This window comes from Eimeria tenella, genomic scaffold, assembly GCF_000499545.2.
Source record: "Eimeria tenella Houghton genomic scaffold, Eth_scaff102, whole genome shotgun sequence".
NCBI classification, from domain to species: domain Eukaryota; phylum Apicomplexa; class Conoidasida; order Eucoccidiorida; family Eimeriidae; genus Eimeria; species Eimeria tenella.
The window spans coordinates 61,319-76,892 of NW_013541462.1; the positions used below are offsets into that span (position 1 = coordinate 61,319).

At 52.9% G+C, this 15,574-nt stretch overlaps 3 protein-coding genes across 3 annotated transcripts; 2 read left to right on the forward strand and 1 right to left on the reverse strand.

The window, feature by feature from the left end:
• Nucleotides 1–827: 827 nt before the first annotated feature.
• On the reverse strand, nt 828–2,138 carry ETH_00012690 (uncharacterized protein; the record flags this gene model as incomplete). Its single annotated transcript, XM_013372667.1, has 1 exon — nt 828–2,138. The coding sequence occupies one exon, from the start codon at nt 2,136–2,138 to the stop codon at nt 828–830; it is 1,311 nt and encodes a 436-aa protein (XP_013228121.1).
• Nucleotides 2,139–2,902: 764 nt separating this feature from the next.
• ETH_00012695 (uncharacterized protein) lies at nt 2,903–3,157 on the forward strand (the record flags this gene model as incomplete). The annotated part of the gene is made up of 1 exon (XM_013372668.1): nt 2,903–3,157. One exon carries the CDS (start codon nt 2,903–2,905, stop codon nt 3,155–3,157), a length of 255 nt encoding a protein of 84 aa, XP_013228122.1.
• A 192-nt stretch (nt 3,158–3,349) lies between these two features.
• Nucleotides 3,350–15,181, forward strand: ETH_00012700 (uncharacterized protein; the record flags this gene model as incomplete). Its single annotated transcript, XM_013372669.1, has 14 exons — nt 3,350–4,600; nt 4,894–6,377; nt 6,481–8,231; nt 8,379–9,865; nt 10,385–10,598; nt 10,845–11,062; nt 11,233–11,583; nt 11,936–12,217; nt 12,494–12,600; nt 12,795–13,079; nt 13,271–13,649; nt 13,773–14,013; nt 14,120–14,358; nt 14,561–15,181. 14 exons carry the CDS (start codon nt 3,350–3,352, stop codon nt 15,179–15,181), a joined length of 8,910 nt encoding a protein of 2,969 aa, XP_013228123.1.
• Between the last annotated feature and the right edge of the window lie 393 nt (nt 15,182–15,574).

Genomic DNA, 15,574 nt, shown 5'->3' on the forward strand with positions numbered 1-15,574 from the left:
GGGAATTGCATTTCGTTAGAGCTTTTGGTACCTTTTAAACGCAGCAGGCATTGGGTCGCATAAGGGGACTAAGCGGAGTCGCCACGCCATTCCACCCCATCTGCTGTCCCCTTCAGCTGCTGTTCACGGCAGCCCAGAGACGAGGCACGATTTGATCTCTGCACTTCTTTTGCAAAACGTTTGGCGTTAGCAACTTTCAGGAAACTAGGAACTGCAAGGGTATAGGGTATCAATCGCTCTGGAGTGCTCGAGGTGTCACTGCTAACTGCGTTAGATGGTAGTGGGAACGAACTGTGCGCGCATGGGAGCTGCGGTGCCGTTAGTACTTGGCTCCAATTTGACAAGACAGCTTTTCAGCGGACGGCGCAGAAGCGTAATTGGGCCAAGAGCGTAGCATTGAAGTACAGACAAACGGAACACAAGACGTGCTAGGCAATCACCAGACTGCACACTTCTCCGTCCTAAAGTTAAGAACCCAGCTGCAGGTACTAGGATAGGCCAGCACAAAGAATGTACTGACCATAGTGTCTACACATTTTGCTAAGGCTCACGTTTCAACCAACGCGACACGGAGCTAGCTGCAGGAGATTCCGTTGAGAAGGCACGCTTGCCGTACTTCCAGTGCAGCGGGTAAATGCAGCGAATCATACACGGAGGGACGGGCCTTGGCGAGATTCAGGTCAAGCACTTTTGCTGCAACTGGCCACTACAGTGGTCGGGCTAGGCCCACTAGCCTAAGAACCAGTATTCCCCTATGGAAGATCCCAAATGGCGCTGCTGTAGGGTACTCACTGTATGACAGAGAGGAAGGTAGTTTCGCTTGTGCATCAATCTGTTGACTGCCTGCTTTTGTTTCGGTCTCGCATCTCTTGCTGCAGGGACACTATGCGCTGAAGTGTCTCCCTAGTTGTTTCACCAATTTGCAACAAAGAGGAAGAGCCGCTGCGGGCCCAACGGCCGATGATGGATAGAGCCTCAGCAACGGCCTCAGCCGTGCAGACGCCTCCGCTGGCTGCAATGCGGGCCGGTGGCGTTCTTATCATCCCGTAAGCCCCTGAGACTCGGACTGCCTCCATTGTGTCTTCGCTGTTGCTGCTGCCGCAGTCGGCAGCAACTAAATCAGCAACAGCAGCAGCAGCGACACCACCACCACCACAGTGGTCTGCCTGGCCCTCCGTCTTCAGAAGAGGCAGGTGCACGGCTGGCAGCTGCTGCAGCCAAGGAGTGGCTTTGAACATTTCTTTGGCCTCTTTCCAAGTCCCGTCGATAGCTAGTAGTGTCAACGGCAATCGAAACGGCAGAGTCCCTTCCCCCAAGGGAAAAGAAGACTCTGTGGGGAACAACAATACCATCCTACTGGTATCGCACAACACAGTGCCCTCCCGTGTACAAAGATGCTGTTGCTGCTGAGGCAGCTTTGCTTCCTTCTTGTCTTTAGGGTTAGTTGGAGCAGACACTTTCGGCTCCTCAACCGGTGCATCTGCAAGAACAGCGCGTTCAGCTGCTGTCTCGTGCCGTACCGTTTGCTCTTGCCTTAGTTCGTGCTGCTCGTGTTGCTGCCGTTGCTGCTGCTCCGTAGCAAACGGGCAGCATCCCGGCTTCCTGTGCGGCCATACTTCCAAGCCCTTGATGAGCTTCTGTAGCACTTGTACAGACCCGCTTTTTCTCTTTTTCTCGAGGGGATGCATAAAAATTAAAACTCTTTCAACTACACAGGAGACAGACTCATCAGATAAATTCAGCTCCCGGCCTTTGATGATATCGCAGTAGCAAACTGAACAGGGCCGGTCGCATTCAGCACACACACGACGACGCTTCACGCCGAGCAGCTGGTGTTCCTGTTCACCCTCCTGCTGCTGCGCATGCTGCCCGTGAGACTGCAGCCGTTGCCTGGAGTGCTGCTCATGGTGCTCCTGGCCGCAATAAGCTTCCCCCCGGGGTTCCTGCTGCTGGTGTTCTTGCATTGGCTGATATGTGTGTCGCTGCGTCTGGCCACGCCTTTGACGTCTTTGCGGGACTTGGTGTTCCGCCAAGCCAGCTATATGCAGCCCAAATGTCCCGAAAATTTCATGTGGTGGCCGTCTTACTGTTGCTGTTTCTTGTGGAGCTGGAGGCAATCCGGCTACCGCAACAGACATGTGCGTCACAGCAGAGGCATCCAATCAGACTGTGACCTAGTGCATTGCGGCTTTTGCTGCCAGGAATAGCAAATGATGGGACATTTCCGCCACTTCTTTGGCTGCCTCTGTCTGTGAAAATACAAGTTGGTGGCGAACGCAAGGTCTGCCGAGGTGTTCGCCCACGGCGATGTTGTTACGCAGCGCCAAGAGCTGTGCGGGGAAAGGAACGACCAAGTATCGAATACAAGCCAGCTGGGAGGAAAGGATGCGCACTGCACGACAGATATTTCTGCATTCACGGGGCTAACTTCTCGAGTACACGCATCTGAGTTGCTTCCTTCCCGCGCGCTTAGTGCTCCTTCGTCTAATTGAGGGGCATTTAGAGAACACAGCGCCAGGTTAAAAATCCATGTGGTAAGCATAAGGCAAAACTAGCCGGAAGAAATGTCATGTTATGGCAAGAAGGATATTGCAGTGCCGGGGCTGCATGTGTTCGGCAGCGGCCGACACATTGGAAGCAGTAGTGTACTGTGGAAGAAAACCAGATACCTTCGACTGGTTATGTTTTATTGCTTGCAGCGGGGCCGGATCAGTAACTTGCTGGAAGAGGAAGTAGTGTTGACTTCTGCGGAGACGGGGCGCTAGCGCAAGTGTTACTCAACGTAAATGGCTCGCCGTTTGCCATTGACGGAGATCATAAGCCTCGAAATTGAATCGTAATCCACGTTTTGTATACCAAAATTAATGCTAGGCCTATGGAGGAGGCTGTGTGAGCCAACTGCATGCCGTTTCTCCCGATGGATCCAGCACAGACCACAGGAGCTGCTGCAGCAGCAGCAGCTGCTGCTTCAGCAAACAGCGGCAACGCGCTTCAGCAGAAACATGCTGAGTACGAGCAGACGGCACTGCGTCTCAGCCTGTGCAGTGATGAGTCACTTGTCTCAGTCCTGAAGAAGCTGCTGCCGCGCGTGATACTGGAGCTAATGACTTGTCCCCCACCTTCTCTGCCCAAGGCAAGCGGCCGCAGCGTAATGTGATGTTGCACCTGCAGACACTTTCGCGCAGTCTTAGCCTAAGGAGCTGCTGCAGCTGCGGTCACCGCAAGGGGAACCGCTGCAGCGGCAATCGCAGCTTCCGAGTAGTCGTTGCTGCGTAGTGTGTCACAGCAGGAGCAGTATACATTGCTGCGTAGTGTGTCACAGAAGGAGCGTTATACTATTCATGTATCTATGCAGGTCATAAGTATTGTCAACAGCTGCCTCCGTCGGGTCAAAGAAGCACCAGCGGTGCCCGTGCCAGCCGGAGAGCTTCTGTCTTTCCTTGCTGCAGCAGAAGAACAGCAGCTCACAGGCAAGAAGCAGGAGTTGCTGGAGCAGCACCTGAAGCAGCTGCAGCTCCCACCTATACGGCTCAGCAACTTGTCTGTTGTCAGAGGCGTAATACCTCTGTTTCTCTCCGTTGCTGCGTCCCGCAGCACCCCGGAGGACCTTTGCTCTCTCGGTTTGCAGCTGCTAAACAACTTCGACAAGTGGACTACTACTAGTTACCCCAAAATGCTCTTGCTGCTTCTGGAATGTCTCACAGCTAACCAAGTCATACAGACGCTACGACAGAAAAGCAGCAGTAGCAATCGCAGCAGCAACTCCATGGGAGTGCGCGTCCTCAAGGCTCTGGCTGCAGAGAAAACGGAGGTACTATTAGCCACATCAGCTGCAGCAGCTAGCAGCAACGACATCAGCAGATTTCCTTGTTACAGCAAGCCTTCCTCCTCCTTCCTCGCAGCATTGCTGGCCATCTGCGAGTTGCTGCTGCTAGACGGGGGGTCTGGCACGACAGCTGCAGCAGCAGACGCGCAGCAGAAGCAGATGCTCCAGAAAATGGCCTTGCGCGTGGTGCAAAGCATTGACTTAACGGCCTTGCACAAGCGGGAACACGAAAGACGGCGCCAGTCGTACAGGGGAAAGATCGGCTCATCAGTTTGCTGCGGCTTCGTTAGTGTTCTTGGGTCGCAGGAGTCAGCCTCTCGACCAGCAGAAAATGCAAATGGAGCGCCATCACAACAGACAGCAGCAACGATTGCTGAAGGAGAGGGTAGAGGCTTGCCTGCAGGGATAGTGAAGCTGTGGGAGAACGGGTGTAGAATGTCGCGACAAGAGTTAGTTCTTCAGCAAACCCGAGCTGTGAAATTGCTGACGGAAGCCACTCAGGCTGCTGACGTTGCAGACGAGAAAGTTGCAGAATCAGCTAGGGCGGCGGCAGCTGCTGCTGCCGAAACTAAAGCAGCGCTCAATGAGTCAGAGGAAGCGACAGTGAAAGGTTTGGAAGAGTCGACACGAACAACAACACCAACGACAACGGAACAAACGGAGAAGATAATCCTACCCCCAGTAATGCTTGCGCCAATAATTTTGGGTAGCTGCGCTCCCTTCGCCTCCATTTCAGATCCCTGCACAACTACTTTGACGCGCCTTGCTTCGGCGGTGAGCGCTGCCGCTTCTCTAGGTTCTGGCAACCCTGATGCAGTCACTTTCTTTGCGCTGCCGTCCCCGCTAGCGTCAATTTATTCCGTAATAATGCCTGTTGTTCTATACCTTTTGTGTTTGGGAAGCCCACAGCTGGGTAAGTCAGCCAACGCGACACTGCTGCTGCCGCTAGCGATGCCGCTTTGTGGGGTAAGATAGATCGAAGCCAGGAAAGTGACACAGAAGTGCACCAGTAGCAGTTCCACTTGTTGAGCGAGCAGAAGCTGCTGTGATGTGTGGACTGGACGCAGAGCAACGCAGACGACGAGTTGTTGCTGCAGCTTCTGTTCGATTTGGCTCTTCTTCGTCCGCTGCAGCGGCTGCAGCAGCAGCGTCCGCTTCTTCTGCCTGTTCGCACAAGTTCCGCCATACAGGAAACTCGGGGCCCGCTTCCCACCAAAACGCTGCAGAAGCTCTTGCAGCAGCTGGGGAAAAGCCGAGCATCAGCTGAAACGAGGCACAGCCTTGCTGTGCTGCAGCTGCAGTGGGAAGCCTTGGGATTGCTGCAGCAGGCGCTACAATGGGGGAATAGTACAGGGCAGCCTACAGCCCGCTTTAGTGCCGCGCTGTCCTTACTGCAATGGTGTCTCCGTCTTCAGAAATGGTTCTGCTGCGATGTGCACACAAATACACCAAAGCCCAGAGGAGTAGAAGAATTATCACAGCAACAGCTACTGGAACACAAGCTTCTCTGTCCCTTAACAGCACGCGTGGGGTGTTTGCTTCTTGACTTCTTCGCTCGGGCTCTTGAGCAGCTGTTGCTGGTTGCGGCACCTCCAGCTTCAGAGCTTCTTGCTGCTGATTTTATGGAGCCTGTTGCTACGGAGGGTGCTAGCGCTGTGGGTAGCAGCAACACGCTCAGTGGTGCTGAGTTGCTGCTGCAACAATTCATGCGGTGCTCTGTTGCAGTATTTTCTTCCGACGCCGTAGTGTCACCAGATCTCGTCTACCAGCTCAGCCAAGAAATACTCTCCCCACGCCTACGTCCTCGTTCTGCAGCAGAACTACTGTTGCAGCCAGCAACTCGCGAGCTGCTTCCTCCCTTGTTGGAAGCAGTCTCCACTGCCTGTCGTGTCTGTCCTTTTAATCCCGTTCCACGCCGCTGGGAAGGTACAGATGTTAACAGCTGCAAGTACGGCAGATGCTCTGTGATGCTGGAAGAGGAACACGACAGCTCTTGGAGTGTGTCCTTTTCGTCGGCTGTGACCGAAGGAATGCTGCAGCTACTCCAGCAGCTGCTGCTGCTTCTGCCCCGAGCTGTTGAGGCTGATGCACAGCAAAAAGGAGCAAAGACCCAATCACAAAGAAGACGTGCAGCCTCAGCTGCCCTTTCTCTTAGCGCTGTTATGGATAACCCAACAACCCCTTCAGTTCTTCAGGCTTTGCGCAGTTGTGGAGATTGGCTGGCTGAGCACCTGGGCGCCCTCAGAGAGGCCTTGCAGGGTCGAACGGAAATGCTGCAAGAAAAAGCACTGATTCAGCAGTTGCAGCAGCAACACGACTATCTCGAGAAACAGCTCATCTGTCTAATTGACTGGACCTTCGCTCTGTGGCTAAACGCCCCAGCAGCAACCAGAGAAACCGAAGCAGCCAACAAGAATGCAGAAAGTCAGTTGCCTAGTGAGGCAGACGAAGACAACGCTTCCCCAAGTTTTGCAGTGCCTCAACAGCTGCTACTTCAGGAAGCCCTGCGGCTGGCAACAAAGGCCTTCCCCACGTACCACCCTTGCCACAGGTAAGCCGAAGCATTGACAGAGGCTGAACGGCTATGCATACAGCATCATCGCCACTACGAAGTTGTACGATTCGGAGCTGTGCGTTGGTGCATTTTTTTGCAGCTTTTACTGCATGATCTGTTTAAGCTGCACTACTCCAGTCTCCAGAAGTGCTCATGGCAGCGGCAAATCAAAGGAGATTTCTGTGGCCGAGACTGCAACAGATCTGCTGCAGCAGTGTGCACGCCGGGAGGCCCCATCATTTAGCGCGCTCCTGCATTTCTCGCTCCCACGCCTGGGCTTTTGTGGGCAGAAGCCCTGCCAAACTGAGAAGCCTTCAGGGTTGCAGCAGCCCTTTTTCTCCCCTCTGTCTGTGGAACCCCGCGTGGTGCAACAGGAACTTGCTGCGGCGGCCAACACGTCTGTGGAAGAAGTAGCAGAAATCATTTTGCCTCTTGCCAAGCGCCTCGCAAGTCTGTTGCATGACGAGCTTCAGCTCCGTGCATGCATGGGAATAGAGAGACAACAACACCAACAAACCGAGCACCAGCAAACAGAAGAAGAGGACGCATCAACAAGAACAGCAGATGCAGCATCTGCATCAACAGCAACCGTGGCAGATTTACCACTCAAGAAATTGCGCTTGACTTCAAAGGAAGATTCAAGGGCTGGTGCAGAAAGCACAGAGCTTGGGCTGGAGATGATGCGCTCTTTTGCGTCGCTTCTGCTGCCTCTTCTGGTGGCTAAACACCCCGATGAAGCAGTTGAAGCATCAATGCGGTGTACGTTTTGTCGGTGCTGGATGGGACTTCTCAGATGGCAGCAAAGCCAGCCGTGGCAGATGGGAGAGCCAACAACATCTCTGTTGTCACTTCTCTCTGTGCAAGTGCCTGTGCTGCTTTCTTCGGTGTTGTTCGCACCTCTTACGCTTTCACTGGATGCAACTTCTATCGCTGCTAATCCTTCAGCTGCAAAAAAGTCCGGAAAGGCTCGAGAGGCGGCGCAGGAAACACGAGAAGATGCGCGCAGGGCTGCAGCTACTTTGTTGTGTTCTATCGCTTCTACAGTGCAGCAGCAGAAGGAAAAACAGCAGCGAGAAGTGCAGAAAAACGCAGATGCGTCCGGACACGACGGCCTTCTTAAAGCATTCCTTCCGTTTCTTACAGGGACCACCTCTGGCGTACATCAGCTGGTGCAAAATGAACTCTTCACAGTGAGGCCACAGCAGCTGCAACACCAGAGCGACCCCTCTGATGCACTCTACCTCCGGCTCAAGGGACAAGTGGAGCAGCACTGGCAAATGCCTGCACAGTCCCACGAGCAGCAACAAGAACAGATGCACAAGCTGCCAGCACCTGGGGAGCTTGCTGGGAGCCTAGTTGTCGCGGGCTGCATATTTTCTGCTGCAGAGGGCGGTGCTAGCAGCAGCGCCAGGAGCAGCAGCGGAGACAGGGACGTAGTGACTCAGGCAGTCTCAGCTTTGTTGCAGCATTTCAGCCTCTGGACCACCGCGTATTGTGGGAAAGACTGCGCTAAAGCGACTTTTTCGCAACAGCAATCCCATCAGCAACAGCGCCAAATCACTGATTTTGCGGTGTACTCACAACCCTGGGCAGATGCGCTGCTGCTTTGCAGTCTAGAGTCGCTATCGCAAGCCCTCAGGTGTCATTCACCCTCTCTATTGGCTGTGCTTCTGTCTTCAAGTGAAGTACAGCAGCAGCTTCGGCAGGAACAGGAGCAGGGACCCCAGGACCAGTGTGAAGGCCGTGGCATTGCAGCCATTGACTCTTTGCTGTCCCTTCTAGTCACTGTATCCAAGGCTAGTCTGCGTCGTTGTGCCGCTCCGGAGACAGGAATGCTGCTTCCAGCCGCAAGTGAGTCAAACTTCTCCAGACAGGTAGCGGCGACTGCGTTGTAGACCTGACGCGTGCTGCTACGATTGCAGTTGCTACGGCACGGCCTGGTTCTTGCAGGGCGTTGCGGTTATTCGGTAGTGTTCTTGTGGATCATGTGTCATTCAGATGCCTCGCAACGAACTGGCCTTCTAGTGCTACATTCCTCGCTGCAGTCAGTTGCTTCTCTAGCCAGCATTTCAGCAGCGAATGCCTGTACGATCAGCAGCAGCAACAGCGAAAGCAAAGAGGCCGGATGGCGCGGGCCCTATAGTCGTGCTCTCAAGAGTCTTTTTGAGACGGCGCCTCTCGTTGCTCCGCCACTTCGTTCTGCAGGGGCTCTTGCAATGGTGCGGCTACTGCTGGACCTTCACCGCATGCGCAAAGCAACAAGAACAGCACAGATAGAAGTCGCGCAACGTGAGGAAGGCACAGTCTTATCAGGCGAGGTGAAACAAGTATTGCTTATGATGGTGGAGCTAGCACGGCTTCAGCAGCCAGAAGCATTCTCAGCTGGCAAGAAATCGGCAACTGGAGAAGATGAAAAAGCGGCAGCAGCAGCGATTGACGCTGCAATAGCCTCAGCCGCGTCTAGCGGTATCGACGAAGGCCTCGTCCGTTTAGTCTTTGCATCCCCATATATGAAAGTGTCTTTGTGGCGAAGAGTTTCCAGTTCTGCGGTTTGCTGGCTTTCGGCAGTGCTTTTGCATGCAAAGCACTTGCCAGAAATTGCTGCGGTGCTGCTGCCACTGCAGCGAGTGTTTTTGTCAAGAGTAGGGGACGCTGATACGTTTGTGGGTCACTGCGCATGGAGGGGACTGAGCCGCTGCCTTCTTGCCGCATGCACACCGGGAACAGTGACAGCTAGTCGGCCTTCACCAGCTGCCTCAGAAGCTGCTGCTACTAATTCTGGAGCAACAGCAGCAACGGCAGCACACGCATTAGGAGCCAAGCCGGCGCGCGATGTTCTGCTACACGAGCTTTCTGTTCACGTTGGCTCTCGTATGTCCACTGGTCCCAGTGAGCACGTTTTGAAGATGCAAGGCTTCTCTGTTAAGCAGCAGCAACCGAAAGACAGCAAAGACAGTGAAAAAGAGGAATCAAAGGACGGACCGTGGTCCGCTTCAGCGGAGCTGCGAGACACGGATGGAGGCTTGGCGAGATCTAGGCTGCTGCGCCTGCTGCTTCAGACAGCGAAAGATGCCGGACATGTGGCAGCTGTATATGCACTGCTAGACCAACCCCTCCCACCCCTGTTTGTGGAGCCACTGTGCGTTGCCGCATGCGATGTCTCTACTCCGGCCTTCTGTCTCCCACGTCTTAGACAACGTTTGCTTCTGGGCGCCAACAACATTGCAGAAGACGTTGCTGGACCTAATTCGGCAACAATTCATGCAGATACGGGTTCAGCTGCAGTAGCCGAACAATTGCAATCAGGAAGCGGTACAGAGGGAGCTGTATCGCGATCCGCGGCAGAGGAACTAGAAGTGATGTTGGTGGAAAGTCAAGTGTCGGCTTTGATGTACTGCTGTCCACTGCCTCTTTTATTTGGCCTCTCCGTATACTTTTGGCATCCAACGGCGCCTCTAAGAGAGGTTGTGGAGATGCTTGCACAGGCAAGGTGACACGAAGCAACGGCAGAGACACAGAAAGAGGCAATGACTGAAAGCAGAACACGTATACACATACACGGACGGGCACTGATCTAAAAAGGCAGAGGCAGAGAATAAATAAATACGTACATATAAGCAAAAACAGAACGATAGGGGCGCCATGGAAGAGAATAGATACAATTTTGCAAGCGAAGAGCCACAGAGGCAGCCGCGAAGTGAGGAGGGAGTTGTGTAGACGTGAGAGAGATAGAGAACACAAAGGTGGCAGGAGATACCTGGGCAAGCAATACGAATATGAAGCCTTAAATGGGGGAAGGTGCAAAGAGGTACAGAAGATTGCAGAAACAGAACAACGGTAGAGGCTATCACGGCCGCAACTGCCCATTTTTCTCACGATCATTTTCTCTCTAGGTTTCGCGTCAGTCTGGTTTTGCAGCCCATTTTCACATATCTCTATTTCTCAAGCCTTTTTACTGGGTTGCGTGCATCGCCAGCTTAGCTCATACTCCGCTGTGTTTTCAGTCGACCTACGGCATCTCCTCGGTGGCGGATCTCACTGACTCCAGCGCTAGCCACAACGCTTTCATCCTTGCGCTGCGGCAGAAGCAGAAGCAGCAGCAGGCCCGGCTTTCAGTTTGGCAACAAGTCGTGAAGCACATTGTCAAGTATTTACAGGGGCCCAATCAACTTCTAAGAGAGGCTGCTTGCAAAGCCGGGGCAGACGTACTTAGGCGGGGTCCGGCAACGTAGTTTTGGCGCGTTGCAAGTACTGCGGCTTGTGGATCATCTGTTATTGCTCCTTCGCCGCAACTGACTTAGCGTAGCTGCAAAAGGATCTGCAGGAGCATTTTGTGACTGCGCAGCCTCCTCTTGCTATTATTTGGGCACCGTAGCTCCGTAGTCTGCTGTTGCCTTCATAAGCTGCGTCAGAAAGTCGTCATTGGAAGGATCTGCCATGTATTCTTTTTCGCTTGCATACCAGGTCATGGCTGGGCTCAAGTGGAACCATACTTTGCGGACCTATGGCTGTCAGCCGCACGGTGTATGGATGACGTTTTCGACGAAGTTAGAACAGCAGCTGCGACTCTGGGAAGGGCCTTGAGGGCCCTCACTGTGGAGGTGTGCTGTGAAGGGAGCCCATTGGTGGCTACGGTGTCTCTTCTGCAGAAGATATGCGAGCTTCACGCGGGAAACAAAGAGGCAAGATGCGGAGCACAGTTAAAAGAAAATACCATCTAAGATCTACCCTTCATCACCGTAATGCAAAATGCTGATGCCGCTGTTATACCAATACCACAGCAAACGACTGCTGTGGTGGCGCTTTTAGTGTAGATCCACCAGTGTTTTCATTTTTTCCGTTCTCTGTGCAGCTTCGCATCCTCTGTCTAGATGTACTCGGCGATAGCGTTGCCAATTGCTTTGCAGCACAGAAGCGCAAACACTCTAGAAGGGCGCCTAATGATACGTCCAGAAGCAGCGTCAGCACAAGTATAGAGACGACTGCAGGCACCAGCAGTGATAGCAGTGGCAAAGGCAACGAAGACTGGTTGGTGCCGCTAGTGCTGTTTCTAATAGAAGGCTTGGCTGCATTTGAACCTCGCGCATTCTCCTTCCACCAATTTCATGCCGAGAAACTACATGGGATATCCCAGAAAGATTTCGAAAAAACGAGAGTGTCTCTCTCACAAACGGGCAGGGCGGCCAAGATACTGAAAGATATAGTGAGGACCCATCACAGTGTCTGTCTCCTGTGGCGCCTATTCTCTCACCTACCCTTTTTCCCGTTGTATACCTTCTCGTAGGCCATCCTATGGGAATATGTTCCCCTCTTCTCTTCGATCACCTGTTTTTCCATCAAACGTTTCAAGATGTCGCCTTTTTATTCCTTCTCCGCCTCGCATCTTCCGGCAGTCTTTACCATACGTTCTTCTCCCCCTGTGTGCTGCGTGCTTTTGCTGCCATTGTGCTTCTTCTGTGAATCACAATCGGTGTGCACTTATTTGCTGGCTAAACTGGCTGTCGGCTGCCGCTGCTCTTCATTGCGACTCCTCTACTAGTGGTTGTCTTGCTCAGGCGCGGCAAATGGACCTGAGTGTTGTAGGCCTCCTGCTTCCTCCTCTATTGCAGAAGCTCCGAGGAAGTATTGGTGTGGCGAGTCGCTGCGGAGTTTGTTTCTTTGTATGCTGGCTGTTTGATGAGTGGGGCAGCAAGCTTTCTGAAGAGTCCATGCATTCTAAGCGTTTGCTTAAGGCCTTCGCCCGCAGTTTGCTGGACCCATCTCCCACCGTCAGAGGGGCTGCAATTGAAGCATTCTCGGTGGTCTGCAAGTTTGCGACCGCGCAAGCAGTGCAAGAGGTGAAATATCTGGTTGAGTGTGCAGGCGACTCCAAAAGCTATTCGTCGACTTCTGCTCAACCAAAATTCATCCTCTGTCTCTTTCAGCCACTCCGTGTTTTATTCTACCTCGGTTATCATCAGTTTCAGTGCCCCTATCTCGCTTTCTCAGCCATTCACGCACTTCTTAACCCATCGCGTGTCAATGCATCATTCTCCTGTCCGTTGTTTGCTGTTGGGCCTTTGTGCTTATGCATCTGCAATTGAAGTGCCGTAGGTCTTCTGTGTTTTATTCAGGTCCTGGAGAAGCAGCTGTTGCAGCTACCGCCGCCTGATTGTCTTAACATTCAGGAGAGAGAAGAGACGGAGCTTGGCGTGGGCAGTGCCCTTCTGCATGTTTCTAGGTATGTTCTCAGTGCCTCCGGTCATATCTCCTTTATTGTTGTCCCTGCACCTAGCGTTTTGCTTCCTGTCGGACCAAGCTGCGAGTGGCTCACTTGCACATCGATGATTCCGCTCCTGAGCACGCGCATTACTGCCTAAGAGTGTTGCTGCTGCCATTGTTCCTGTCCCTTTCGCTTGTCTCATGGTTCTTCAGGCGGGCCAGCGAGTTGTTCAATGCGAAACTGCGTGGAGCCATTGGGGCACTCGCTTTTTGTCTTCGTCACAGCAGCAACTCAGCTATTTCTGAGGTGTATAAGGATCTATGGACAGAGGTTACTTCATCGGACGCGTTTGGAATTCCTCGCTACCTGTCACCTATCGCGGCAAAACTGAAGGAGCAGTTGTGCCTCTCACAGCGAGAAGAAAGGCTCACTGCGGGTCGCGCTGTTTCCACCATTGCAGCCCACGTCGCTTCCACCTGGAAAGATGGGTTCTCATCGTACGTTCACCGTAGACACTGCTCTTTGTTGTATTTTAGGGGTCCATATAGGCACCGTAAAGAAGAGGGCGTCTACTACTGGAGCCTTGTGAAAATTTCTTGGAGTTTTTGAGGTTTTGCTGTTTGGGCTCTCTTCTCTCATTCGATGCACACACTACTCTTCTTGCCGCCGTCCTTACCTATTTTTGCAGAGAGTTTGCTGATGTTCACGAAGTAGCAGTTCTTAAAGAGCTGCATGAGGAGGTGACTGGTCGCCTGCTTCAAGGCCAGGCAGCCTTCAAGGGCTCAGCCCCCCTCTACATTGCCGCTCTAGACGCAAGTGCTGCCCTAGATGGGTTGTTGCTGCTTCAAAGACTCTCCAGTCCTGGAAATACAGCAGCAGCTGCAGAATCTGCAAAATCAGACAGCGCATGCAGCGGCAGCGCTGCTGTTATTACAAAGCGCCTTTTGCGTCTGCACTTTGAAGACAAACTCACGGTTGTGGCTCACATCCCCACCTGGCTGCACTTAGTACCAGATGCTTCTCGCGCTTCACAACCGTTTGACGACCTCCTCGGCATTGTACACTCTGTAGGTCTCAAAAGGAGAATTTCTGGGTGAAAATCGCTGCGCTGCTTATGGCTTCATAGAACTTAACTTTGAGTTCTTGCGGGCCATAATTTATGGCTTAGGAAGCAGTGGTGGGTGACGTAGGTTCTACAAAGAGTGGATGGGGGGCCGTGCGGCGAAGATGATTCGTCAGAAGAAGACACTGGAAACAAACAAAGTGAAACCCTTCCAGTGGGGTCTGAAGTTAGCCGCACCAGCAACCAGCTTAATCCTCGCGAGGAGAGTGCCCTCAAAGCCGGCGTAACGGCTCTACTCCGCTTCATAGAAATTGACCTATGCCTCAGACTCGGTGTGAAGTGCGGCCACAAGCCTGCAGAACCAGCAGGTATGTCGTTTGTTGACTGCGGCCGCTACTTCATAGACAGCCATGCATCTGTCTTTAAGGAATGAAGCACTGTTTCCGGCGCTGTCATTTCCGCGTATGCTTTCAGAAGCTCCAGAGGGTTCAGAGTCGAGTAGCTCAGCATCTGCAGTAACATCGACTGCTTCATGGATCAGGCTGCCATCCGCCTTGAGCGTCAAAGGCATTTGTGTCTTCACCGCCTGGAGGGGCAGCGAAGGCGACAGTAGCACTAGTGAAAGCAATGGGCATCCCGGTGTGAAGGAATTTCTGAATTTGTTTGTGCGGCACCAAGTGATCTCGATTCAACTGAAAATTGATTTGTTGCAGGTCGGTTATTTTCATTTCCATTTCCTGGTGTCCCATTCCATCGCAGTTGTCGATCACTCCGCTTCTGCTACCTTCGGTATTTTCACAGATTCTACTTCAGGCGTTGCATTTCTGATGCTGGCTTTGGAATACTGCTGCTGCTGTACTTTTAATGTTGCGGAAGTGTGGCATCTGCGGTTTGTTGTTTTCTTTAACTGCTCAGAGTCTTTCAAACCTTCTAAGCGTGCTTGTAAATCTCGCGGTTTGTTTGTGCGCGGTTGCGGAGCCACAGCTCTGGTGGGCGGTCTTCACCCGCCTCAGCCAGCATCTTATGCAGCAGAAGTATCCAAGACTCAAACTCGCCGCAGCAAGCACAGCAGCAGAGCTTGTGAGACACTACATACATGTTGGATCGGCTCGTGTGCAAAACGGAGAGCAGGAGAAGCCACCGACAAAAGAACAGAAAGCACCGCCCAGTGATTCGTGCATTCAAGGGGGAGATACAGAAATGCACTACAACTTCAGCCCCTCAGTGGCGGACTTGATTGAGGCTACAGGGGGTGCAGCAGCAATAGCATTGGAAGCGACTGATGCAGAGTCTCCGCCGGTAGGCACTAGCCCTTGCCAAGGGACTTGGTCCGTATTAACCCTCTGCGTCACTCCACATTTAGAAAAGCGCCAGCAGCAGCAGCAGGGAGAAGATGCCATAAGTGAGGCTGGAGGCCGCGTTCAGGAGATGCAGCGCTCTCTCCGTCTTCGCCTAAGCGAGGCACAGGATAGGGAAGACGCTTGCCGCAAAGCATGCGCCGAAAGCATCACCTGTAAACCTGACGCAAGTCATTGAAAATGATCTGAATGGAATATGTACGTATGGACACTCCGCAAGCGGCTGGCGGGCTGGGAATCGTTGATTCTGTGTTTTGGTTCCCGAATTGAATTTCTCGACAGATTGTGCTAGAGGGTGCTAACGTTTTCGTGAGCTCCCAGCACAGTAGCTTCTCTGTTATTTGTGCCGCTAATGGTATGAACGTTAAGGCGCACTACATCAGCAGGCCTTCGAACGATTTGCTCTTGATGCTGCAGATCAAGTGAGCTGCCTCTCAAGGGATCGACTGTGGGGCAACAAGTTAGCCCAACAAATATTCGCTTACAGCGGGAGACGTTGCAGCTGTTGCATGTGAATTGATTTCTTACCCTACAAAGTGCCTTACAAAAAATCTGTACTCCCGGTGCTTTT